Source organism: Budorcas taxicolor, chromosome 2, assembly GCF_023091745.1.
Source record: "Budorcas taxicolor isolate Tak-1 chromosome 2, Takin1.1, whole genome shotgun sequence".
NCBI classification, from domain to species: Eukaryota; Metazoa; Chordata; class Mammalia; order Artiodactyla; family Bovidae; genus Budorcas; species Budorcas taxicolor.
Genome location: NC_068911.1, coordinates 84,294,402 through 84,319,826, shown reverse-complemented (window position 1 = coordinate 84,319,826; position 25,425 = coordinate 84,294,402). Strand labels below are relative to the sequence as shown.

Sequence of the window (25,425 nt, the reverse complement as noted above, 5' to 3'; positions counted from 1 at the left end):
TTCAATTTTCCAGTTCCTTTTGCCAGAATAGGTCTAGGTTGTCAGTTTGAAACTCAAATGTTGAATAAATGACCTATCCCAAATCAATCTCCAACTCTGTCTATTGTATACTGCTGTTTAGTAATCATTTTTACCTAACCCAGAAAGAAGACAAAATTCTGTTCATTTACATAGTTTATTGTTGTAAACATTAAAATTGTCTTTCTCAAAGAAAGAATTTATCAGGAAAAAAAATCAGCATCTCTAACTGTCATACACCATAGAAAAAAAGGCAGTGATTCATATCATGTGCCATACTGGAAATATACAAAGAAAAATACTACAGAATATGGCAATATTAAAATTCTTACTCAAACATAAAATAATATATTAACTGACAATCTTAGACGTTAAAAAAAAATTCAAAGTGCTCAGTAATTTCCAGGGAGTTATGTATATTATAAGCACTCTGGAAACGGTCAAAAGCTGCTGCATGCAAGTTTTGTTTAGCTTTAGACAACAAAATAATCCAGATATAAACTTTCTTTTATCAACATCAACGGTACATACAACACTTACAAACAAGGAATGTTGGACGGTGTTACAAACACTATGTGTCCCTTTTGTCAGGATTTTCTGATGTGTAATACTTGTGCCCACCTATTTTACAATTGAGAAAATGTTTAAGCTCAGGTAACTACCAATCTTTATAAAATCTAACAGACTACATAGTGTCTGAAATACTATTTATATAATATAGACATTACTGAAGTAGCAAGTGCCTATAACATTTTCAACCTAGAATCAACATGCTTGTCCCTTTTTTGTGTAGTTATTTTTTTTTGCAAACACACTTATCTTTTAGAATTTGTAATATTTATTCATAAATAGGCACAAAATAATTTAAAAAGCCAAACTGCATTGGATAAATTTACAAGCCTTTGCCTTCTTCAACTCATGCCACCCACGTAACATTTAGTTTTACTATATATTACAGCTTTCTTTACAGCAGAAAACTTTGAAATCTTTTAAAGGGCAATACTTGTGGGTCCTCTTACAATGTGTGTGTGAGCGCGTGTGTGTGTGTGTGTATGTGTATTACATTTATTTTAACTGCAACAACCAAATGTGGCCAAATGTTTTCCGTCACACATTAGCAATCTTCCTTCTGAACAATAAAATGATTTTTAAACTAATAATAAAAAGTTTATACCACAGTACTGTGTGTAGTCCGTGTTCTAAATCCAAGATGCCCGGGAGCCAAAATGCCCTTTCAGGTTCTGCCTGCAGGTTAGGAAATAGCAACAGTTTTTGTGTTTTTTGTTTCTGTTTTTTTCTTTAGGAATCAAGGGTCAGGGTGTATGGAAGGGGAGGGGCTGACTAGAGCTGAGACAGCTCAGGGGGATCTCTCTGCCCTTGTCACTTGTCCCCTCTGGACAGTTTTAGGTTTCTTTCCAGTTTCTCTGAAGTGCATGGAAGGAGGTCTTAGAAAGGTAAAGTGTCCAGGAAAAGTTTGTCAATTATTGCTGGTGGTGGTACCAAATCTTCCAGTTTCAGGTAGAAAATGCGCTGTAGCCCCTGTGTGCAAAGTGTACGGAGTTCTGGGAGCTTCCCCAACAGTTTGGACAAATAGTTGGGGCGGTTCAAGCCCCCATTATTGAAAGTCACATGGTCTTTGAGACAATTTACAATCTTGTTTTGCAGCTCCTCCACTCTCTTGGGTTCCTTGAGACCGTGTCTCTCTGCAGAAAACACAATCAGAAACAAAAGAGGAATGCACTAAGCAGTTAGCTAGCTGACAGGACCAGGAAGGATCGGCGGGAAAGGAAAGTTCAGGAGGAGAAATGCCCTGTGCCTATGGTACTGACCTGTGACCATAGCCAGGGCAGCAATGCAGGAGAAGGCAGAAATGTCGATGTTCATATTCTGCAAGTTGGAGGAGAATTCAACAATGGAATCAATCCATTCCCCAAAGCCACGAACACATTGCAACCTGTGCAAGACCACCCCATTGCAAAAGATGAGTTTACCCTCCACTGGGTTGGACCTGCAATTAATACCAAAGAGAGAGAGGGGAGAAAAAGAGAGAGAGAGAGAGAGAGAAAAAAAAAAGGCTAAACAACTAATTACTTGAAGAGCAATAAATGAGGGATTTAAGAGGCACCTAATTACCCAAGAGTTAATAAAACGTAGACCAGTGGACCTTGAAAGGGTTTAATTTCATAACAATCAAGAACGCCCCCTATCCCACCTCCATTCTATTGATACAAGGCTTCTATGCTCACTGCTTCCCTTCTCTTCCTTTTATCTATTCCCCTTTCCTTCCTATCTTCTCTTTTATTTCACATCTGTTCTCCTCTCTTTCTCCCTCCACCCCTTTCCCCCTTTTCCTCTCTCTTTTCCTTGATTCCTCTCTTCCTTCATTCCCAGCCTTCCATTACCTGTAGGCTAATCGCAGCACAAATAGTTCTAAGAAAGCCGATTCAAAAAGCAGGTCTTGGTCAGCTTTGGGCAGGTCAGCGAAGCCCGGGATCTTCTCTGCCCAGCCCCTGATGATCTCCATGGAGCCAGTCAGGAGATCATAGAATTGTTGGATATGCTGGGTGTCATCTCCACTCATCTGATAGTCAGGGTTCGCCTGGAACTGGAATTTCATTTTAAAAAGCACTTAATGAGGTTCTCTAAAATATATAACCCGTGAAATTGCTAACCTCATTTCTAGTAGGGGAGCCAGGTTTTTATAACAATTAAACCTCTCTCTGACCAGTAAGGAAATTAGATGTTCCAGGGCAATTAATTCAATTAGGGATGGTGCTATGAGGTCGCTGCTTTAAATATGTAAATTACCATTTTCATACAGACTAAATACAGTGCCAACCAGCCCTGGGAAATGTTCACTCTTATCTCCACAAAACAATTGACACGTTAGTATTCATGCCAGTCCCGGAGTGGGTCTTGAGCAGAGTCACCCTTTGCAAATCTTCATAAAACTGCAGTGCCGTCTAGGTTGCCCGGCATACTTCCTCCAATTAAAGTCCACACATACCTCATAGCTGGGGTAAAAGAGGAATCTGACCACTTGATTCCCCCACCCACTGCCATTCCTGACACCCTCTCGCTTCCCCTTCCCCAACCCCAAGCAGGTGTCCCTCTCCCTGACAGCACCAGAGAAGGTGGGAGTTCAAGCTTCTCCTTGGAGGACTGGGGTAGAGCCCAAATGGGGGCTTTTGCATCACCTCTGGTTTGGGCATCAGAGGCACTGGTGTGTTGAGTATGTGTGTGCACCCAGGTACTGGGAAGGGGCCTTAAAGAGATCTGACCTCTGTGGCCCATCTTCTTTTCCTTCCCTTGCCCTGTCATGTCCACACCCCTAGCAACACCATCTTCTGTGGCCCTGCCCAGAGCAGTGAAGCCAGAACCTTGCATGCCTCCTCTGTCCCTTGGGTCTGAGGGGCCTGAGGGGTTACTGACAGGTGTGGGGAAGGGGTCCTGCCCATCTGTCGGTTTGTCCAAATGAAACCCCCTCCAGCTTCTTACCCTGGAATAGTCCAGGCTGGTCATAGCCGGGTTGGAGTCGACATGGGCCCTGACGAGGGCACTGATCAGACTCACCGGGGGCGAAGGGGGAGAGGGCTCCTGGGGGCTCTTCGGTTTGGAAGGTAAACGACCTCTCCGGCCTTTTAAACTGTCGGTGCGAACCACTGCAAAGGAACAGTCGGGTGAGCGCGGCTCCCCCAAGCGGGACCCAGCTGCCGCCTGGACCCCTCCCCAGGGAAGGCCACAGCCGCCGGGGGCGCCCCTGCATCGGGCAGCACAGGGGCCCACTGCTTGTAAAGCCTTTACTGACGAGAAGCATAAAAAATGCGGGGTTGTTTTATGTCTTCTTCCAAATGGGTCGTATAGTTAAAGGCGAGGAGGTCCCGGCGGCTTTCTCTTGGGCAGAATGGGCTGGCATGCAGCTGCCTGGTCATAGAGGCCAGAGGCGGGTGGGAGAAAGCCGGAGAGACCCTCCACTTCCCCTCGCCCGGCTCTGGGAAGTAGAAAGCGGGGTTAGGATAGGGGCAGCAGTTTCCCAAAGGCGAATACTGGGGAGTGGGCTGTTTGTCCCAACCTACCTTCTTTGACCATCCCAACAGCCAGGCACTTCTGAAACCGGCAGTACTGACAGCGATTCCTGCGCCGCTTGTCCACTGGGCAGTTTTTATTTGCTAAACACACGTATTTCGCGTTTTTTTGGACCGTGCGCTGCAAAAGGAGACAATAAAGGCCGGGGAAAAAATTTTTTTCTCTTGAAAGTCCAACAATTCAGGGAATCCAGGGACAATTTCTGAGAGGACAGGGTCCACACTCCCTCACCATAAACAAACACATACACAACTCCTTTTATTTTTCCCTTTTTCCTTTCTCTCTCTTTTCTTTCCCCTCCCCCAGGGCATTTAACAGAAGAAAATTGATAGCGTTAACATTTGAGCTAACCTTCCGCTCCTTGCTGTGTTTTATATGCCAAGAGAAGGAGAAGGAGACGCTCAGTAAATACAAATTCGTGGGCATTCATATTATTTACATTCCTTAGAGACCTTCTCTATTTAAAATGATAAGATTATTCAATCAGGATGGCGAAATAAAGAGATCACTTAATTTGACCACAGGGAATTCTGTTCCACTTGGTTAGCTCAGACACGGTTCTCTGTCCTAACCAATTTCAATCTGAACCAAGAAGACAGCTCCTAGCACATGCAAATGACCCTCTTCCAGCTCAGCTCCAGCAACTTCAGGCGGGGGGGCGGCCAGGGTCGGCCTCGTGAGGAGATGCGACCCCGGGTCTCCCCGCCTTCCTACTTGCCCTTCTCAGGCACCCAGAAACCCCTGCCACAGCCCAGGGGCGGAGGCAAGGCAGCTTCCAAGGATCCAGGGAGTTGCCGGGGACCAGTGAGGGTCCGCAGCCTGCGCCCCAGCGGAGCAAACACTCTGAGGCTCTGGACAGTAGGGGGCCCCTACCTGCCTCCTCCGCCCCCGACCTGGCTCACCTTAAAGAACCCTTTGCAGCCCTCACAGGTGCGCACGCCGTAGTGCTGGCAGGCCGCGTTGTCGCCGCACACAGCGCACAGCCCTTCGTTGGACGGGGAGCCCCGCGACGGCGGGGAGGGCACCTGCGTATCGAGCAGCTGCGACGCGTGGCCGATCTGCAGGCCAGGGAAGCCCATGGATGCGGGCTTTCGGATGGGATTGGGCACGGCGAAGGTCTGCCCGTCCACCACGTGGTGGCTGCCCGCTGGCTCCGGGTTCATGGGGACGTGCAGGGGCCCATCGAAGCGCATCTGGCAGCTAGACACGGGGGTGCCGGGGGGTGACTGCTTAAAGGAGAAGAGGGAGAGGCGGGAGACCGGCGTTTTCCTCTGTTCAATCATGTGGGTGGTGGCCACGTAGTTCTGGTGGAAGTTGTGGAGGGAGCCTGGGTCGTCCCACATGGGGCTGTGCTGCACCTGGAAGCCCGGGGTGGTGGGCGTCGGGGGCGAGGAGGGCTTGTAGTAAACGGACCCGGAGTGCGGCATCATCTCCTCGGACTGGGGGGGCAGGTGGCTGTGTTGCTGGTAGTTGTGCATCTGAATGTCTTCTACCTTAATGGAGGACTGCTGTCCGGACAGGGGCATTTGGTACAAGCAAGGTGGCTTGACGTCGTAGCCTGTGCTGTAGTTGTCCATAAAGGTACTGAAGCTGGGGAGAGAAGTGGTGGCAGTGATTTCAGTGTTGGTGAGGTCCATGCTAAACTTGACAAACTCTGGAGTTAAGAAATCGGAGCTGTATTCTCCCGAAGAGTGGTAACTGTAGCTCTGAGAAGCGGGGCTGGCTCCTTGAGGCGAGGACCCATACTGCGCCTGAACACAAGGCATGGCTGGAAATGAAACAGGGTAATATACACTCAGCCTGGTCAAGTGAACACTTTCTCCCGGGCTCGGGTACACCTGGAGCTACACCGGCAGCCCGCAGCGGTCAGAGAGCAAGAAGGGGCGCGAGAGGAACGGCGGAGAGCGCGATTACTGCGGATCGGAACAGTGCGGGGCAAGGAAAGGCTGACCCAATAAAGACCCTGAACTGGAAAGTTATTAGGGTCTCCATTCCCGGATATTTCCAACGTCTCCCCCTTCACCCCTTTCAGGAGTATTCCCGTTCCCAGGAGCCTTTCCTCTGAAGCTCGGGTTCAGCAAGCTCAATCCAGAAATGAAGTTGAATTGCACAATGAGAAACTCGTTCCCGAAGGCGATGGGTTGGGGAAAAAACTTAAGTTGCAGGGTTTGCGGGGAAAGATCGCTCGCATTGCCCTGTTTCTTGACGTTTAAGGAACTCAAGGGAGGGGGAAAAAATGAAGTGGCACTAACCTTCAGCCGAGTTACAGGCGTTTTGGAGAAAATTAAAGGTGGACAGTGTCGTAATTCAATGAAGGACAAAGTTTCCAAGATTTTTAGAAGAGCAGTGGAGAGCCCAGCCTGTCAGATCTCCTCCCTGAAATGAAGACACAGGAAGCCTTAGGGTGAGTTTCTGGACTGATTTGGCCGGACATCTGTATCACTAGGCAGGCCCGTCTGTGCCCTTCTTGATTGTTTAATTAGAAATTACTCTGTAGCCTTTATCAAACTTAGCAGTTAAAATGAATGTGTAAAAGAGATGGCTGGAAACAGAAATTTTCACCCATGGACTGTGTTAATCTTGGCAGAGAGAGGATTCGAAAGGAGGAAAGTTATTCCATGTACTTAGTTAATACTTATGATGAAATAAATTAGCCCCTTTGCTGGGTATGTGTGGGGCAGTGGGAGGGAGTGTCATTTCCATTTTAGTTTAATTCAGAACTAAATAAGAAGAAACTAGGGTTTAATAAAACACAGCATTGGAAACTTCTCCTGATTTTTTTTTCCCCTGTGGTGAAATTGGCTTTTCATCTAGTAGAAGTCAAGAATATAAAATGTAGAAACAATCTCTCCCTCCACCCTTAGGAAGGTACAAAATGTTAGTAAGGCCTGGGGAGCCCTGAAGGCAATCTGAATGGAAGCATCTGGATTTCCTAAGAGCTTCTGACTGAGCACTGGGTTTGGGGATACAGGTGAATTGGCATTCACTTTTCCAGGAAATGTCTTTCATCTTTAATGGCCAAGGGGCAGAAAGAGGGGACCATATTTTGTCAAGAGCATCTTAGGTGAGTTGCAGAGGGAAATACTGCTTATCCAATATTGGCACCAGTGGTAGAAGCACCTCTCAGCATAGCAAGCTGAGCACCTTCCCTATCCAGTCTTGCACAATCTGCCTACTTGCTGGAACAAGGCATTCTTCTGTCCTAGTAATTTTCAGATGTTCCTACTTGGAAGGCATTCTAGAGCATAGACAATTTTATTACTAATGAAACAGAAAGCGAAAGCCAAACATCCAAGTCTCTTTTCCTCCCCCACTCCCCACCCCCGTCATAGTCTTGCTCCATGGAGGAGGGAGGGTAACCAGAAAAAAGTAGAAAGAAAGGGACTCTTGACCACCCCCCACCCCCAGCCCTTGACAGATATGCCTGTGCTGGATATTAACCCTCTGGTAACTCCGCAGCTTCATAACTACTCTAAATATTCTGTCTCTCTCTCTGTCAAACTCACAAACAAACGCGGCACACGTGGAAACCAGAAATTTTCAAGCAACTTAATAACAGGTCACTCTACCAACCACCTCTCCTCACTCAACAATACCCAGGAAACACGGGCACGCTTGTCCAGCCGCGGTGACACAGTTCCCAAGCAACACATAAACTGAAGAACTCTCTCTCCCTGTCACCTTCTGGGCCGCATCCAGGCCCCTCTTATACACAGGACTTGGGAGTCTACGTGTCCAAAGACCTAAATCAATTCCGCACTAAGAGCAAACTTTGCGCACATTTCCGCGGGCAAGTCCGCAGCTCCCCAAACTGTGCAAGCTCCCTTCACGTCCACCAATGAGGAGCCAGGAAGCCTCTGCTGGGTGGCAAAGCAGGAGTTCCGACAAATGCCCTCTGGAGCTGCGCACACCTACTCCCCATCCTCCGGCCCTAGTCGCACTCCGCGCCTCCGGCGCCCACTTCCAGAGAACCTGCACCAGACAAACGGAAAGAAGAGACGTGCAAAAGAAGAAAGAAGGATAATAGAAGGCGAGCTGTGCCAGCCGCACCTACTCACTTAGGAGTTCTCTGCGTCTCTCTTCATTCATTCAACTCGGCCGAAGTGTAGTTCCCTCCGGGAGTCTGGGTGGCAGGGTCGGGGAGGGGTGGGCGAGAGGGGCGAAGGGAATCGCGGCACCGAGAGCGGGGAGGGAGCAGGAGAAAGCGGCCGGCTGGGCAAGCGAGCGGGACCGCGGAGCTTAGCGCGAGCCACGGGGCGGACTGGCCCTGGCCGCCAATGTGCCTTTGTTTATGTGGCTCGCGCTGCCGCTGCCAACATTCACCTAAAGTCTCCGCGCGTCAGCGCGCGTCAGCGGCCCGCCGCCCAATCGCCGCGCGGCCGCTCTCCCCAGACTCCTGGCCAGCGCTCGCTTTGGTATATTTCCGACCTGACGTCACGAGCAGGGCCGATTTTAAGGTGGGAACTGTTCAGGGTTCACCTTGGTAGCCAGCTAGGTTTTTTTTCTTTTTCCGAAAGAGGTGTGACCTCTCCACTCAGGTCCGCGCAACCCGCAGCGCCTCGACATCTCACCTCACCTTCCCCCCACCCCACCCCCCCGCGCCATCGCTGCCGCCCGGCAGCTCACACGTGGGGGAAGGTGCAACAAAAGCCCTGCGGAAGGGAACCCAAGCGTGGGCCAGGTACCCGCACCTGGAATCGCACGAGATGGGGCGTGCCTGGCAGCGCCCTAACCTCATCCACCCACGACTGCCACCCCCGTTAGCGGAAGTGAGTGCAGATGTCCCATGACACGAAACGCTCAGAGGGCTCCTACAATTGGCGTGGGATTTCCCTAGTCCAGGGCATCCCCCTTTTCTCTCTTTTCCTGTCCCTGGCCTTCTCCTCTGGCATATCCCACCCCCGCGCCCCAACACACACACTCTCCAAAGTGGAAGAGTAAGGAGGGCCTATTTTCTGTGTTCCCTTCTTTCCTGGCAGGGCTCACGTGCGAGGGAGGACGTGGTGCGTGGGGAGGGGAGGGAAAAGGAAAGGGTACCCGTGACCCAGCCCTTCAGGGACCCCAAAAGTCAGAGTGAAGCGTCGCCCTCTTTTCTTTCGCCGACAATGCAGCCGAGCAACGGGCAACAGGTGTGTTCTGCAGAAAGGTGCTTTAGTCTCACCTTTTACCAACTGTCATACTTCGACACTCCTGGGTGCCCATCAACTCGTGCCTTTTCACGAGTTTTAGGAAAATAAATCGACCCTCTTCTGAAGCACCAGGGCTCTGGAAGCCACAATCTGAGAGCCAAGGGGGCAAGATTAAACCCGGGGACACACAGGACGAAGCTGGCTGGATCTCGACGAAGCGCACTTTGTGTGGTTTCAGCTCTCCCAGGAGAGGGCCCGGCAGGCGGCCGGAGCTCGCCGCACCCCCGTGGTCGCCCTAGCTTCCGCCGACTCCCATTCGCAAGGCAATCCACCCTCCAGACTGAGGGCACAAGGCGCTCTCCAGCAAAGAAACAAGATTCTCCCGGGCGTTAGCCCGCTTCCTGGTTCCTGGACCCGAGCTGGCCCGGCTTTGGGACTTCTCCAGTGGAGCGGGGGGAGCCACCCGGGGAGGGAGGGTTCGGAGGCGTCCCCTTCATCCGCCCGCGAAGATTTGCAGCCGCCCCTCCCTCTTGGTGTGGCTGCGGGACCCCTTTGCACCCTTCATCCTGATGTTCCCAGTACAGGCGGGGCGAAAGTGCCTGGGAACTCTCCAAGTCCCGGAGCCGCTCAGTCCTAATCTGCACCCCCAGCCCCCGCCTTTGCCCGCTCCCGCCGCTCCTGCTCCTCGGCGGCCGGAGAGGCATTGCCATCAAGTGCCTGGAGAGGCATTGCCATCAAGTGCCCGGAGAAGCCACAGGCTCTTCCGCGCTGCAGCCTCGGGAAAACCTACGTGACCACCTTAAGTTCCCCCAGATGTTGCGACTGCCGCTGCTGCCGCCGTAGCGGCTCGGCGGTGCCCTAGCGGGCAAGAGAAAAAATAAAACCAGGAAGTGTGAGAATGTGTGTGTGTGTGTGTGTGTGTGTGTGTGTGTGTGTATTGGAGGGGGCGTGTTGTGGTGGCGGGTGAGGGTGTGCAAGTAGGGGGATGAGGGGAGGAGGGGGAAGAATAGCTTATTAGCATGAGCTGGGTAGCGTCAGCGCCCTGTGGGCAGAAGCGATTCCACGCGAACGAAAGGGAAAAAGTGAGAGTTTGGAGAGCCGGAGAGAAGGAAAGGGGTGGGGGTGGCGGTGACGCAGGGGCGCAGGCATTGACGCACCCGCCCAGCTGGGCCCAAAATAGCAGCAGCGCTAGCTCTGTGGCGCCCTCCCGGGTTCCCTTCCCCTTCCGCAAGGGAGCAGGGCGCGGCCTGAGGGTGCTTTCCTTGATCCCAGCGGTGGGCCAGGCTCCCAGCAGCTATTTTCAGGCAGTCGGAAACTCAAGTGCAGCCATGCTGGGGTGGCAGTTATTATTTTTTAATATATTTCTAGGAAGGCGGGTGCCAGGAGAACTTTAAGGTTGTAACCACCACTCTCCAAACACAAATATGCAGATCTTAAGGAGGTGCATTCCCTCCACACGCTCCTCCTCCCTTAAACCATTTTTAAAAACAATTGGCTTTAGCCCGGGGTGAGTCTGCGGACAGTTTGAAAATTCTCTCCCAGTGAATGGAAAAGGTGTGCTGGAGTTCTTAAAGTGAACTCCAAGAAGACAAACACTGTAATATGAAGCATTATTCTGTCACAGCAACCTGTCGAGTCTGGCTTCTTGGTAACAGCCTTCGCTCAAGTCTTTTATGCGCCCAAGATCGAAACGCAGTTTTCACAGCAGCTTATTGTTAACAATTATTAGTAACTGGGAATGAATCGAATATAACATCAACATGCGAGGGGAAAGAAGTGGCTTTTTGGCCTTCTTTTCTACAATCCATATGAGTTCTCTCCTCCTCAAGCCCTATTCTACAATAGCTGCTAGGAAGTGTGTCTTCTTATTAAGACACATCAGAATCAAGACCGATACTCTTAAACCACTTACTGGATAAGCTGTTTTTTGGGTTGGCGTTTTTGGTAGGGCTCAGATGTGCTCCGGGTGGAAAGGATCCGGTAGACATTAGAAAGTGTAAAAGAGAACCACCACGCTCAAAACACCAGACTCTTGTGTCCCCAACAGATTCTCATGAAAGGAACAGGTCTCAGTAAAAGGGCCAATGTCTGTAATTGACTGATGCTGTCAGTAGGGGGCCTGACTCCACAACATTCAGGATGATCCATCACACAAACACATGCACAAGCACACACACACCATCACACAAACACACACAAGCACACACCGTCATACAAATACACGCACAAGCGCGCCCGCGAACACACACAAACACACACACCCCTAGCTATTTACTACTTAGTCAAGCTCCAGAAGATCCTGCAGCAGGCCCAGACATTCATATTCTGCTGGAATTTATAAATAACTACAAATCTTTGATTCTCTTCTATTTTTCTCAAAAAGGGAAACAGTTTAACACTGGAATTAGGTTCACAATAGATTTTCTTTATTTCCGCCCACCCGTATTTAACTCACTGTCAGGTCACAGAGGAAAAAAAAAAATCAAAATGTTAATAAAATGTTTCATTTTATCACCAAGCAGTTCAAATTGGCATATAGTTTGGAAAAATGAAAGCATGTTTTAAAATCCTATGATTACATGTTTAAATAAATTATAGTTTAGAAGAGGATTCCTGTGGGTGTATTTGCTAGTACATAAGAGAATGCTTTTGTGCATAGAGGTTTAATTACACATATAATGGAATCAAAATGTAGAATTGAACAACCTTTTAGAAAACGTTCAAATGATGCTCTAGGCTAAAAGAAACTGAAATTCTGCATTTATATGACTGCAATCCTACAAGATTCTTGAACGTAAATAGATTCTTGAATATAAACTACTTTATAACTCAATTAAAATGACAACAATGTTTCTTTCAGGGCCCAGAATCTGATATAACCTTAAATTATTGCCATGTATAAATACATAAAGTTACCCCAAATGAAGGTCAGTATTTTTAACAATTTAAAATAAATGGGTATAAAAACTGATCCTACCTGTAAGAGCTCCTTTTTTGAAACCAACTAAAATTACAATATTATTATTTCTGTCAATATACAGTATTATATGACCTCAGAAAAAGCACACAGGAAAATAATATTATCTTTTATGATATTAGCCAGTATGAAGCAGAACATATTGGTGTATATATATAACATTTTCATAAAAAACAATGTAAATGATACATACTCAAATCTAAATCTAAGCATTTTATTTTATGCAAGGCTAAGCAGATTATATTTAATAAAACTGAGATTTTTGGTATGATTTAGAAAGCAAACATGGATTTAATTCTTAATTCTATGGAATCCTTAATTCCATAAGGATTCTCTATCATAATTCATGGGAAAGGGATCTTCAGGGATTTATTTCACTATTCTCCCCAAATGTACTCAGAGTAGCCCTTAGGTCTCACGGTTAAAATATAGTAAACAGACACAACTGTTACGCTATAAGAATCAACTTGAAGAAATTTCATAACATTAGTTAATGGAATCTATGTTAAGCATAAAAATGAAATTATTTTAGGTTATATTTGGACAAATTTCATGTCATTTGTTGTCATTCAGTTTTATATTAGTGATAGAAATTTTCACTTTGAAAAAAAAATCTCAGTTTCTGAAAATACAAAATCACTTTTTAATATGGGAGGTTTCTGGTTATTTACTTTGCCATTTCACTAGCATTAAAAAGATATTAATCAACCAATTATTTTTTCCTTTTCTATGAGATGCCTAGAGAATAAGTAAAATGCTTAGCTGGTAATTTACATTTTGGGTAGTTGTGGCTTTTACTCAGTTTTACCCAGCCCATTTTTCACCCCAAATCACTTAATCCAAAGATTTTAAAAATTGATTTTTACTTTGATATAGAACTCAGTTCTAGAAATGTGTAAAGATGTGCAGAAGAAAACAGCTCTCATTTTTTCTAGAAGCATCTACTTGTAAATTAAAATTATAAAACTGAACATATGGTAAAACCTCATGCCACTCAAAAAGTATTTTGCATAATAAAAATCCTTCATCTTTTCTCTAATTCCTGACTCTCAGTAACTACTCCTAAATACTTTTAAATTAACCACTTAATACTTTTTTTTGTTACTGTGGTAAAACACAAATAAAAATAACCATCTTACGATTTTAAATGTACAGTTTAGTCGTGTTAAATACAGTCATCCTGTTGTGCACTCATCACCACTACTCACCTCTTAATCTTATAAAACTCTTAACTCTAACCATTTAACAATAATTCTCCATTCTCCCCTCCTCCCACACCTAGCAACCTCCAATATTTTCTTATGTAAGACTTCTTTTTGATTAAGTAAGGAAGGGTTACTTTGGTTTTAAATTTTATTGCTAATTTCACTAAACATGGGAGTCATTAAAAGGTACAAAGTCCTGAAAAATGCTTTAAAGGTTTTGAGAATAAGGTGCTATATGCTAAGAAAACACCAAGGGCATTTGAAATTGTAACAGTAGCTAATAACATCAGTAACTATCAAAGTACTATGTAGGATTTTCTTTTAGTAGATAAAACACATACACTTTGCAAGATTCTTCATGGTATGTAACAGCTAGCTAGTTTTTAATTTTACCTTTAATGATAAAATAACCACCTTTTTTTCCTCAGCCAGTTCCTGGCTTATAGCAACTTTTCAATTTTATAAAAACTGAAGACATGTTATTGATATGACAAAGACATATATGCCCTCTTCTTCAACATAATTCTGCAATTAACAAGCCTACAATTTTAACATTACAAAAGTAACTTATAGCAAGGACCCTTATAGTGATAAGTAATAAATCTAATTACCATATTCTTTGAATAGATGTAATATAAATTTCATTGCTCACTTAAAAGTTCTAAAGTTAACAGCATAAACTTGAAGTTGAGTAATTAAGTAATCCTTATATAGACACTTATTAAAGTATTTATACATATTATCTTAAATCTACATCTATCATTTTGCCAATTAAAATTAGGACTTTAATTGCAATTAAGTAATTTAATTGCCAATTGAACAGCAAAATTGCTAAGTGACTAATTTTAATGCCTATTTTAATTACCAATCATGACTGGGGAGGGAGCTAATCAAGTTACATCAAGCAGTACCAGAGTAATGATGTGAAGAAAAAAAAAAGTAGAACAAACATTCAAGGCTACATGCTTTAAAAAAAGAAACATAAATAAATGCAAACACAATCTTATAAATGTATAAAAATACTGTATTTCAATATCTGAATACAGAACATGAAATAGAACAAGATTAACTAAAGAAGCCTCTGCCAATCTTCAAAGTGAGGAAAACCAAATCAAATTTTTATGTATTTACATGGCCCTCACACTAACCCAGAAAAAAACAAAGCTGCATATAGTTGAGAATAAAAGACTGTTTCCTGCTTGGCTGGTTAAATATTTACAGATTGACAATTTTTTTTTTTAATTGAAATGAAAGGTTATAAAAGAGAAACAAGTTTCCAACACAGCAATATGGGTTTTAAATTTGAAAAGCAAACAGGGCCAGTGCAGTGGGCCTGTATACTCTTTCCTGAGGGTCTCCTCCCCACCCCCACCCACTCGAATGACGTGTTCTAATAGAGGCCTAATGCCTATCCATAACTTGTTCCATATTACCTTGAGAAAGGCGTAAATCTGTCCTATCTTAAATAATTTAAAATACATTCATAAGTAAAAAAGATAAGAAAGCACCGAGGATTACATCACAATTAAAATTACTCAGAGCATGGGGAATATAGCTTGTCCTGACAGTATTTCTTCACTTTCAGTTAAAATATACTTGCCAGCTCAAGATAAACCAGCAGGCAACCAGAAATACTGATGAAAATCTTGGCCAATATAAACACATTTTCAAAAGTTTTCACATTCAAACAAATTCTCAGATTAGCAGTATGGAAGGGCCATATTCAAAGAGGGAGGTGAAGTTAGGGGCTTAAAAATTAGAAAGGGATTCCCTGATAGACAATAACAATGCCAGTACTTTCAAGCTAGAGGGATCGCCTTGGCAGCCAGCCACCTCATCTAGAGTAACAATGGACATCCATCAAATCTTCACTTCAAATAAGTCATGATGCAAGATGCACATCTTGTTTTTGTTACTATATATGTATACCAAATACACACGTAGTTTTTGTCCACAAATGGGCCTGAAATTATGAACAATGTATGTAATATTTTAACTTGAGAAAAGGCAAATATTGCTGCTTAGGATTTTATGTACTAATGGACTTGAATTGTGAAATAAAGCACAGCAGGACTTTCAGCCTGGCTTTTGAAGAACGAAAACGTTAATAATCACTGGGCTTGACAAAAGCCTGCAGTATCTGCTCATGACAATAACAGCTTTATAAGGCGAGTTCTGTGTGACTGATTAAAGGACACACTCACAACCTATTCAGAAGTCATGGAGATGTAGTCATGATTAACAGCCTCACTACAGATCAAGGTTAAAACTCATTGAATGCTGATGCTACAGAGAAATACAATTTCAGCCATTAAAAGATTACCCCAAAACAGTCTCCAGTAAGGGCTGTCATAACTCAGATATATCTTATTTTGTTCTGTATAAAATTTTCTATTTACATACACAAAAGATCTTATATTATTTCATAATTATCAAAATCATTGCCAGACTCAAGCAAATCATTACCTATTACAAAAAGAAAAAAGATGTTATCTTGTAATTTAAAAATGAGTTATGAAACTTGTATGACTGAATATGTTTTCAGACTATGTCTATTTTGTGTATTACCCGTTTATCAGTTCACATGAATTAATGTGGTTTATGTATTGTTGGAAGCAAAATCTTTTAAAAGATAGTACGCCCACAGCTTTCATATATCCCTTAATAGGAAAAAGTTTTTTAAGAGTTGTAGCATTTTACTTTGTTTACCCTTAAGTTTCTTGTCTTGCAAGGTTGCCTTTCTGTATTAGTGAAGGAAAAAGGAGGGATACAGGAAAAGACAACCATGTTTATAATCTGAAATTAGAGCCAGTCAAACATTTTATTAATCACCAGGATATTTTTTAAAAGACCTGGGAAATATTACAGAATCATTCTACTAGGATCTAACAGTGACTTCAGTATGCTATCACTGACATGTTCGGAAGAAAAAAAAACAAACCACCAGTACCACCACAGACAGAATTCAAGTTCAGGTACCCGCATAGTTGAGGGTGTGGATTGCCGGGGAGGGAATAGAAACTTTGCTGAGGTCCCTATATTTCATATTTTTGAGTACATTTTTGTAAGTTACTTTCCTAAGAGTGAAGTATTAAAAAAACAGAATTTCAAAGAGTTAATAAATGGATTTAGGAGTTATAGTGGAACGATTCACAAAATAGATTTTTCTTGGGAGAACTTTAATTTGGGGAGTTATGAAAATATGGTGTTCCTGATGATTGCTCTTAAGTAACTAGCTCTGGAAATCGTATTTCCCTATTTCTCCATACTCTCTTCAATTAGTATTTGGTCAGCTGATTGGCAATTACCAAGACAACAGTTTCGCTAAACTTTTATAAACTATAAGGGGGGGGGGGGGCGGGGGAAGAAGGACAATACAGAAAGGGATTTTTTCAGCCAGAATGGTTTCACAGAGCCCCTCACACTACAAATAGATGTTATAAAATTTGAAATGTAGCTCTGAAGTTCAATTCATACCACAGAAACTGTGGGATGCTATCTTCCTGTTGTTATAACGTATCAGGTCAAGGGATATAAATTGTACCAGGTAATTCATTTTGCCGTTCAGAGAGTCATTAAGTTCCTCCCTGAATATATGTGATTGATATCCCTGGAGGTGAAAGGCTAACGGAACCATATGGCAACATGTTGCATTCCGTATGCTATCTGCCCATCCGTGCTTAAGCTGCCATTAGCAACATCTGTACCTAACGGAAATCCAGCTGCGCCGACGCCGGCTGACGGAATTGTACTTGGGGGGAAATCTAGCTTAGCGCCATTAACTTGAGACTCAGAGTCTATCTACCAGGACGGATGGAAGCTTTCACAATTAGACGAGACGACACAAATGCTTTATTAAAGTTTAATTTTGAACTCCCAATTAGCGAAACTGCATTACAAATCGACTGCAATTTCCTAGAAGGCACAGCAAGTTCTCTGCCTGCCTGCCACGTGCGAGAGGCTCCAGAGCTAGCTTGCCCAGCTCCCGACGGCTGAAAGGGGATGGTTCAGAGCCGGTCTCCGTGTCCCAGGAAGTCCCTAAAATCCTCGCCAGCCCCTCCTTCCGCGGGGCGGGGGCGGGGAGGGCGAGGGGAGGGCTCCGAAGTCCCCGGCGAGGAGGAGGAGCGGGAGGGGGAGGGGCGGCGGCGGATGGGGGGTGGGGGCCTCTAGCGTCCTGGCCTCTCGAAGGAGCCTCCGCTAGTCACGCAGGAGTTTCTCTTTCGCTTCTCGCGCCACACACCCAGGTTGGCTTCCTGCGCGCCGGCCAGCGGGGCGGAGAACGGGGAGTGGAGGGGAGACAAGGGTCCCAGAAGGGCTGCCCGGCGTCCACACCCACCCCAACTCCCCTCCCCCGACCCAAACAAAGCCCCCGCTCCTGGTCCAGGATACGTTACCTGCCCGGCGCTCCCGGCCCCTCGGTCACCGCGTCCCCCGCTGGGCGCGCCTTGGGCGGGTCTCGCTCCCCGGGACGCACAAAGCGGTCGCCCCCGGCCGGCTAAAGCCCCCTGTCTCGTCATGTTGCGGGGCCAGAAGGGAAAGCGGGGGGGGGGGGGGGGGGGGGGGGGGGGACGGGAATGGAAGCGGTTGGGGCGAGGGAAACTTACTGATTAAATTTTTTAAAAAGAAAAGAGAAAAGCAGCTGGCGGGGCCCGGCCAGGGGCAGAAGAGGCCGGTTACCTTTCGGGGGGTCGCGGGCGAGAGGAAGGGGGGGTCGGGGAGCGGCTGCCCGCCCCCCTCCCCCGGCCCCCAGCGGCGACGGCAGCTGCACACACAGAACCCCATTGTCGCCGGCGCCCGGCGCGCAGCCCCGCGGACTCGGCCCCGCGGCCAAGCGCGTCAGCGGCCCCGTCAGTCGGGCCGGGCTCCGTGACGCGCGCGCAGCCCGCGCTATAAATAACCCGCCGCCGGGCGGCCCGGGCTGCTTTCCAGTGACGCCGGGCCGAGGCGCGGGAGGAGGAGGGCGAAAGGAAACAATAAAACCGCCCGCCGCCCTCCTCCTCGGCTTCCCTCCGCCCTCTCTGACCGCCCTCGGCCCTTCCCTCTGTACTCTCTTGTCCCCGCCCCGGCCTGCCTAGCCCGGAGCCGCGCGCGCGTGTGGGAAGGACCTAGCAGAGCCGGCGGGAAGATCCCGGGGTCGAGACCCATGCCTCTCCTCCCGGGCAAGAGGAGGCCTCCTTCCACACCCGGGAAAGGGCTGGCGCCGGGAACTTGGCAACGAGTTAACAGGTCGCTGAGTTACTCCCACGTTGATTTACACAACTTGATGCTTGCTCCGCTTTCTCACACCCTTTCCTAGTTCAGGTGCGGTGTGTTTATGGCAATAAACTCTTTATTCAAAACAAAAACTTCCCCGTTAAACGTCCTCATCTAGCGTATTTTAAAGTATATACCTATGTTTGCATCTCATTGAGTCCTGCCTACATCCTATCTGGACAGTATGCTTTTTTTCCTAAAGTCCACCGGGATTACTTACATAGGTTTTTATGGGGCCAGGCCTGTGTTACTGTTTTCATTTGGGTAGTTGTATAAAGTGTGCAGTAGAATCAGCGTGGGCGTGAATTCCATGACTCATGCATTTAGTCCTAGAGCCTTCGTACTCTTTTTGGCCTTGAACATACCGTAGGCCTTGAACACTGAACATTTGAAGTTTCCAAAGTCTATAATCTTTCAACGTCCTAGCTTTCATCAGTGCTGCCATTTAAAGGGGGCTTTCTCTATAAGTAATTTTTTTTTTTTTTGGCCCTTGGGACTTTCTGTTCTAGCTACCATATTTAGGCCATTCTGTCCCACATCTGGACACTCCTGCTTTCTATCATGGTGCGCATATACAACTGGAGGCAGTCTGTTTGTTCCAGGAACCACCATTTAGTCTATTAAATAAGAATAGTAGTTCTTCTTGAGCAAAAGATCTCAGGTGTATGAACTCCACATTTTCTGGGATGCTGATACGTAATTTGCAGAAGCCAGCAAAGTTTTGAAGTGACCAGGCATGGATAGAGTGAATTAAAGGGGCTGAGAAAGTGGTTCTTGGCTCACAATCAGGACAAAATAATATAGTGAAGAATTGCCTGAGCCGGTTTTCAGGTTTTAGTTATATTTTCATTGCTTCTCTCTATGCCTTCTTGCAGAAATTGTCTCTGCTTCAGATTCCTCATCTCCAAAATGAAGGACAAGTGGTTTCTAAGCCCCTTTCAACACTAGCATTGTAGGATTCTAAAGGCTATAACTGGGTTCAGGTGTAAAGTTACTAATGTGTCTTATGGAAAAAAGGTAACCAAATACAGAATTATTCAATCTTCCTGTAGTTTATTATGTCGTACATTTTTCAGAAAGAAAATATATTAGGACTACTAAAGAAAAAGAATGAATTCATCTCTATCATTAAAACTATATTAAGAGGAAAAAATAGTTGTCACTATTTGCTTTGTACAAATGACAGCAAACACAGTTATGGTCTGATGATGTCTTAGGCCCTTTCCAATGTCATATTCAGCACATGAGTGAATAAATTATGAGTAGCAAAATATTCAAGGACCACTTTCTCCAATTTTGCCCCCAAACCTGGCTTGTATGGTCTTTAGGAGGAAGTTTTCAATTGAAAGACATTAAATTGTTTATCCATCAGCAGTATTTATGAGACAAGCAAAAGTTAGCTCGTTGACCACCAGAGAGTCAAAATTTACCTCATTCTCCTGTCTTCAGGTTGGGGAAGGCAGAAAACATAAAAGCAGAAGAAACAAGTTTAGAGCCAAAGCATTTGCTTCACATAGACACCACCAAAGTGTGATCGCAACTAAAAGTTAACCAGTATTTTCCCGGTTCCAAAAGCACATCTGTCTCCCATTTCCATAAAATGTTCTGTATCTCTGATTTAATTTCATCTTAAAGTTCTTTCTTCTGGAGCTTATAAAGAGGTATTTTTCTTTCACTGCTACTTTTCTGAAACTTTCAATTTCTCACATAGTTTTAAACTCTTTTGCTTATTTCTTATCCTTTTTTCATGCAGCCGTGGAATGGAACTTAAACTTTTAGAGTAAGAGAACAGATTTGGGGGGGTGGGGGGATGGGACAAATTAAAAGAGTAGCATTGAAACATACATCCTACATTCAGTTCAGTTCAGTTCAGTCGCTCAGTTGTGTCTGACTCTTTTCGACCCCATGAATCACAGCATACCAGGCCTCCCTGTCCATTATCAACTCCCGGAGTTTACCCAAACTCATGTCCATCAAGTCAGTGATGCCATCCAGCCATCTCATCCTCTGTTGGACCTTTCTCCTCCTGCCCCCAATCCCTCCCGGTATCAGGGTCTTTTCCAATGAGTCAACTCGCATGAGGTGGCCAAAGTATTGGGAGTTTCAGCTTCAGCATCCTTCCAGTGAACACCCAGGACTGATCTCCTTTAGGATAGACTGGTTGGATCTCCTTGCAGTCCAGGGGACTCTAGACAACACCACAGTTCAAAAGCACCAATTCTTTGGCGCTCAGCCTTCTTCACAGTCCAACTCTCACATCCATACATGACCACAGGAAAAACCATAACCTTGACTAGATGGACCTTTGTTGGCAAAGTAATGTCTCTGCTTTTTAATATGCTGTCTAGGTTGGTCATAACTTTCCTTCCAAGGAGTAAGTGTCTTTTAATTTCATGGCTGCAATCACCATCTGCAGTGATTTTGGAGGCCCCCAAAATAAAGTCTGACACTGTTTCCACTGTTTCCCCATCTATTTCCCATGAAGTGATGGGACCAGATGCCATGATCTTACATTACCTCCTGTAAAATTAGCCAGTGGAAATTTGCACTATGATGCAGGGAGCTCAAACCTGGTGCTCTGTGACAACCTTAAGGGGTGGGATGGGGTGGGAGGGGGGAGAGAGCTTCAAGAGGGAGGTGTCATGCCTATATGTATGGCTGGTTCATGTTGATATATGGCAGAAACCAACACAATATTGTAAAGCAGTTATCCTCCAATTAAAAATAAATTTTAATTTTAAAAAAAGTTTAACAGACTGAGAATTAGAGTATCCAGACTAAAACAGGAACATGCCCAATTTTAGAGAGGTGAAAAAAACCTTAGTTCTAGGACCAGTAGAAGTGAAACAATCAGTTTTCTCAAAAGCAAAACAACAACAACAACAACAACAAAAAACAACCATCACGCTTAAATTTGTAAAAGTAGGAAACTGAAAAATTTGGAAATCTTTTGTTTGGATCTCTTTGACACCATAAAGCTTGTTACATTTTTTTTTAACTGAATGTTTTAGCATGTGGACATTTCTCAATATTTACAAAGTTTCTGTGTACCTGAAGTTAAATCCTTTGAAAAGACTTCTCTAAGGTAACAGTATTGAAGAATTTCTTAGAGAAACTATTGTGCAGTCTTGCCTTATTACTCAGTTAATCCTGATCTATGTTTAGAGAGGTGTGCCGGCCAGGTTGAGGCTTCAAAGAAATGAGCACAAACATTTGCTGTTTCCTGTTGCAGTAGTGCAGTAGAGATGGAAAATAGTTTGGGTGATAGAAAATTCATTTTGGACACTATCATTGAAGTCCTAAAATAAGCAAATGCAGTAACTTTTCAATGGATAAACAGACGCCTAACAATAAAAAGCTACTGGATTCTCAGTATTCCAAATGAAAAGAAAGGGGTAAGCAAGATTATAGAGCTAGGAGCTTTCTGCATTTAAAAAGCCAAGAAATAAAGGTAGGTGGTGTTCTTAAAAGAAGGTTGACTAGATTCAGCAAAATTAACGGCTTCCAACATCGGTTCAAATTATGAACATACATATACAACCGGTTCTTTTTTTTTTTCTCCTGATTTCAATGATTTATCCCCAAGTTGTAGAGCCTTTGGTAACTCCTTGATGGGACCCATTATAGACAACTTTGTTTTTCCTGCATAACTTATAACACCAAACCTGGATTTGTTAACAGTGAATTTCTAAAACTTCTTAGTGGAGGCTTCAGGGTCCCAGGCCTGTGTGCTCTCTGATTCATTCCTGGCTCTTCTCTCCCCATCTCTGGTTTGTAATCACAGAGGAGCTGATCCTGCAAGCAGTGAGCAGCATTGCCTTGCCTTCCCTGAGGAACTAGTGCCAGCTGGGTGTGACCAGTGGGAAGAAGGAAAGGAGAGAACTGGAGGATGGGGCAAGCATAATATTCCTCATCTGCCCCCTGCTCTGAAAAGTGAAAGTGTTAGTTGCTCAGTCCTGTCTGAATCTGTGACCCAATGGACTGTAGCCCACCAGGCTCCTCTGTCCATGAAATTCTCCAGGCAAGAATACTGGAATGGGTAGCCATTCCCTTCTCCAGGGGATCTTCCTCACCCAGGTATTGAACTTGTCTCCTGCACTGCAGACAGATTCTTTACTCTCTCGGCCACCAGGGAAGCCTGAATGCCTTGTGACCCTTGACCCTGGGCTCCAGTAACATCGCCTTTTCCCTTTATTCCTCCCACTTAAGAATTATAGTTGTTTTATCCTATTTTTCAGGATAGTTGTTTTATCCTAGAGTCACTGCCTTCTTTGAGGGCTCTCTTCTCCCTTTTATCACCTATTTTTACAAATTCCTTGAGTTAAATTCTCCCTGTGTTGACTTCTTAGAGCAGTTTCTGTTTGGAGCCTGACTCTGTATATCCTGTTGAAAGGCATCAATGATATACATGAAAAACTCTGTTACTCCTTGATTTTCTTTTGCTGGAAATTCTTTATTTTAAATGTGCTATTTAAAAGTGCTAATGAAGGATTCAGTCCTCAAAAAAGCAGAAACCCCACACATTTAAAAACAATTTTCCGTGGTCACAGTATTCAAAACTGTAAATACAAAATAGTATAAGATTATATAAGTCAGATTGGAGCTATATTTAGCTGAGACTGATATATAAATTCCATCCTAAAAAGAAAAGTAGCATGTGATACCTGTCAGGACAATTACATCACACATTCTATAGAAGGGCTACTCATTTACTAGCTTATTTGCCAGTGGTCTGTCTGTTTTCACATATCAGAGAGAAAGGAGGGGGAGAGAAGGAAAGAAAAAAACCCAGAACTTTCTGTACTACCAATTGGAAATGCCATGTGAGTGAGTCCTTGAATAATATTTTTAAATCTTAATTATGTTTACACTTTTTTTCCTCATATTTTCTGCTATTGCTTCTCTCCTCCCCACATCTGTAAGCAGGTCTCTTGCTAAACGTTCACTGTCCCAAGACATGGGAAAAAAAAAGGCAAAACAAAAGTAATCTATGCATGCTTCTGGCTTTGTTTTATAGAATCCTGAATTCTCAGGGAAAAGGGTTTCTGGACAGGACTAAATATCCTGAAGGAGCTTCAGAGGCAGATAGTGTTTCCTTGAAAGTAGGAAGAGGATACCCACAGGCACATAGAAGGGGAGAGAGAAACAGCGTGATGGATGTTTCCTGAGGAAGATACAAGGAGCTGGGAGCTGATACTGGAGGAGTTGTTGAAGTACGGAATCAAGGGTAGATGGCACACCAGTCCCTTGAGGTCATGGTTCTAGTATCCAGATGTGTCGTGGCAGATGAATCATCACACAAATACCACCTGGACCTCATTCATGTGTACCAGTGCTTACCTTAGTTCTTCGTTATGTTGGCCAGTCAGCACGCCAAGTAGCCACAAGGACAGTCAGGATATATGTGGGAGCCACCAGGAATGATCTCTTCGTTTTTTTTGTTCTTAGCACTTCAGCATGAAAAGATGAAAACCGCCACAAATGCAGCAGTGCCACAATGCCACAAAACTGCTAGCAAATGCAGCTGACACAGAGAAAATGGATCCAAGAGATGGAGGGGAATTGGGAGTTCAAGACATTTGAGCCTGGATCAAACTGTTCCTGAAGCTCATGAGACCTATCAGATTCTCATGTGAGTAAATCAGTTCTCTTTTAGCTACAGTCAATTGGGACTGAATTTTCTGTGATTTGAATTGGAAAGAGATATACTTGTCTCTAATACCTACCTGTTCAAGGCCTTAGTGCTGGGACAGAAGTGCACGTACAGAACTTACTGGATGACTAAATTTGATGAATACACATAGGATATAATTTATTATGTTACTGTTACTGGGCAGGGGGGAGGGAACATTTCATATTGTAACATAGGGAGTGGCATGTCAAAATCAAATAGGAATGCCCATTTTGGGTTAAACGTCTTTCCCTGGGGGGCAGAAGGTAAAGAATCTGCCCGCAATGCAGGAGACCTGGGTTCAATCCCTGGGTGAGGAAGATCCCCTGGAGAAGGGAATGGCTACCCACTCCAGTATTCTGGCCTGGAAAATTCCATGGACAGAGGAGTCTTGCGGGCTACAGTCCATGGGGTCGCAAAGAGTCATACATGACAGCGACTAACTCCAGGGAGGATGAGACTCTTGTCACAGAGACATTAAACCCTTCTACCATCACAACAGAGAGTATAGTGGTAAAAGCTGGAGACAGGAAACACGGCAACCTTTTTGGTCCCTGTGTATCTCCCACCTTTTTACTTGTTGATGCACCCAGCCTCAGCTCCCTGTCCTAGTCAGTTAAAACTGGTTCCCCAAGTTGCCTGTGTTGCTTCATGTATTAGTACCTTTGCACAAGCTCTTTGCTCAGGTTGGAATGAACTTCCCATACAGTCTACCCTTCAATACTCAGTTCAGAGGCTTTAGCTTCTGTGAAATTTTGCCTGACACCAAAACACTGCCATGCTCCCTACATCTCCCACCTACACACTCTAAAATTGATCAGTTACTTGTCATACTCTGTTGTGACTCATATTCAATTTTTTGTTTATTTCTCTATCTCCCCTCTTAAACTGACCTCTATAAGGGCAAAAATTCTCTCTAATTTATCTTGAAATTTTTAGGACCTGGCCATTGGGCTATCTACAGTTATTTGTAAATAGTGGAAATCATAGACTACATTAAATAAATGAATGTGGAAGCAGAAATAGTCATACATTTTTACAGCTGAGATCTTAGAGTCCACCTTATCCTTGTGAATGAAAACATTT

The 25,425-nt window shown here is 44.8% G+C and overlaps 1 protein-coding gene across 4 annotated transcripts; it reads right to left on the bottom strand.

The window, feature by feature from the left end:
- Positions 1 to 280: 280 nt before the first annotated feature.
- NR4A2 (nuclear receptor subfamily 4 group A member 2) lies at positions 281 to 8,324 on the bottom strand. 4 transcript variants are annotated; one of them, XM_052657813.1, is made up of 9 exons: positions 8,163 to 8,324; positions 6,357 to 6,480; positions 5,007 to 5,872; positions 4,095 to 4,224; positions 3,517 to 3,680; positions 2,421 to 2,623; positions 2,010 to 2,026; positions 1,848 to 1,905; positions 1,519 to 1,721 (listed from the first exon to the last, which is right to left on the bottom strand). In XM_052657813.1, the coding sequence occupies exons 3-9, from the start codon at positions 5,868 to 5,870 to the stop codon at positions 1,634 to 1,636; spliced, it is 1,524 nt and encodes a 507-aa protein (XP_052513773.1). In that variant the 5' UTR covers positions 5,871 to 5,872; positions 6,357 to 6,480; positions 8,163 to 8,324; the 3' UTR covers positions 1,519 to 1,633. The 4 variants fall into 4 exon arrangements, 3 of the variants coding, with proteins under 3 accessions (XP_052513759.1, XP_052513765.1, XP_052513773.1); XM_052657799.1 differs by having other exon boundaries at positions 281 to 1,721; positions 1,848 to 2,026; XM_052657805.1 differs by lacking the exon at positions 2,010 to 2,026 and having other exon boundaries at positions 281 to 1,721; positions 1,848 to 1,972.
- Positions 8,325 to 25,425: the final 17,101 nt, after the last annotated feature.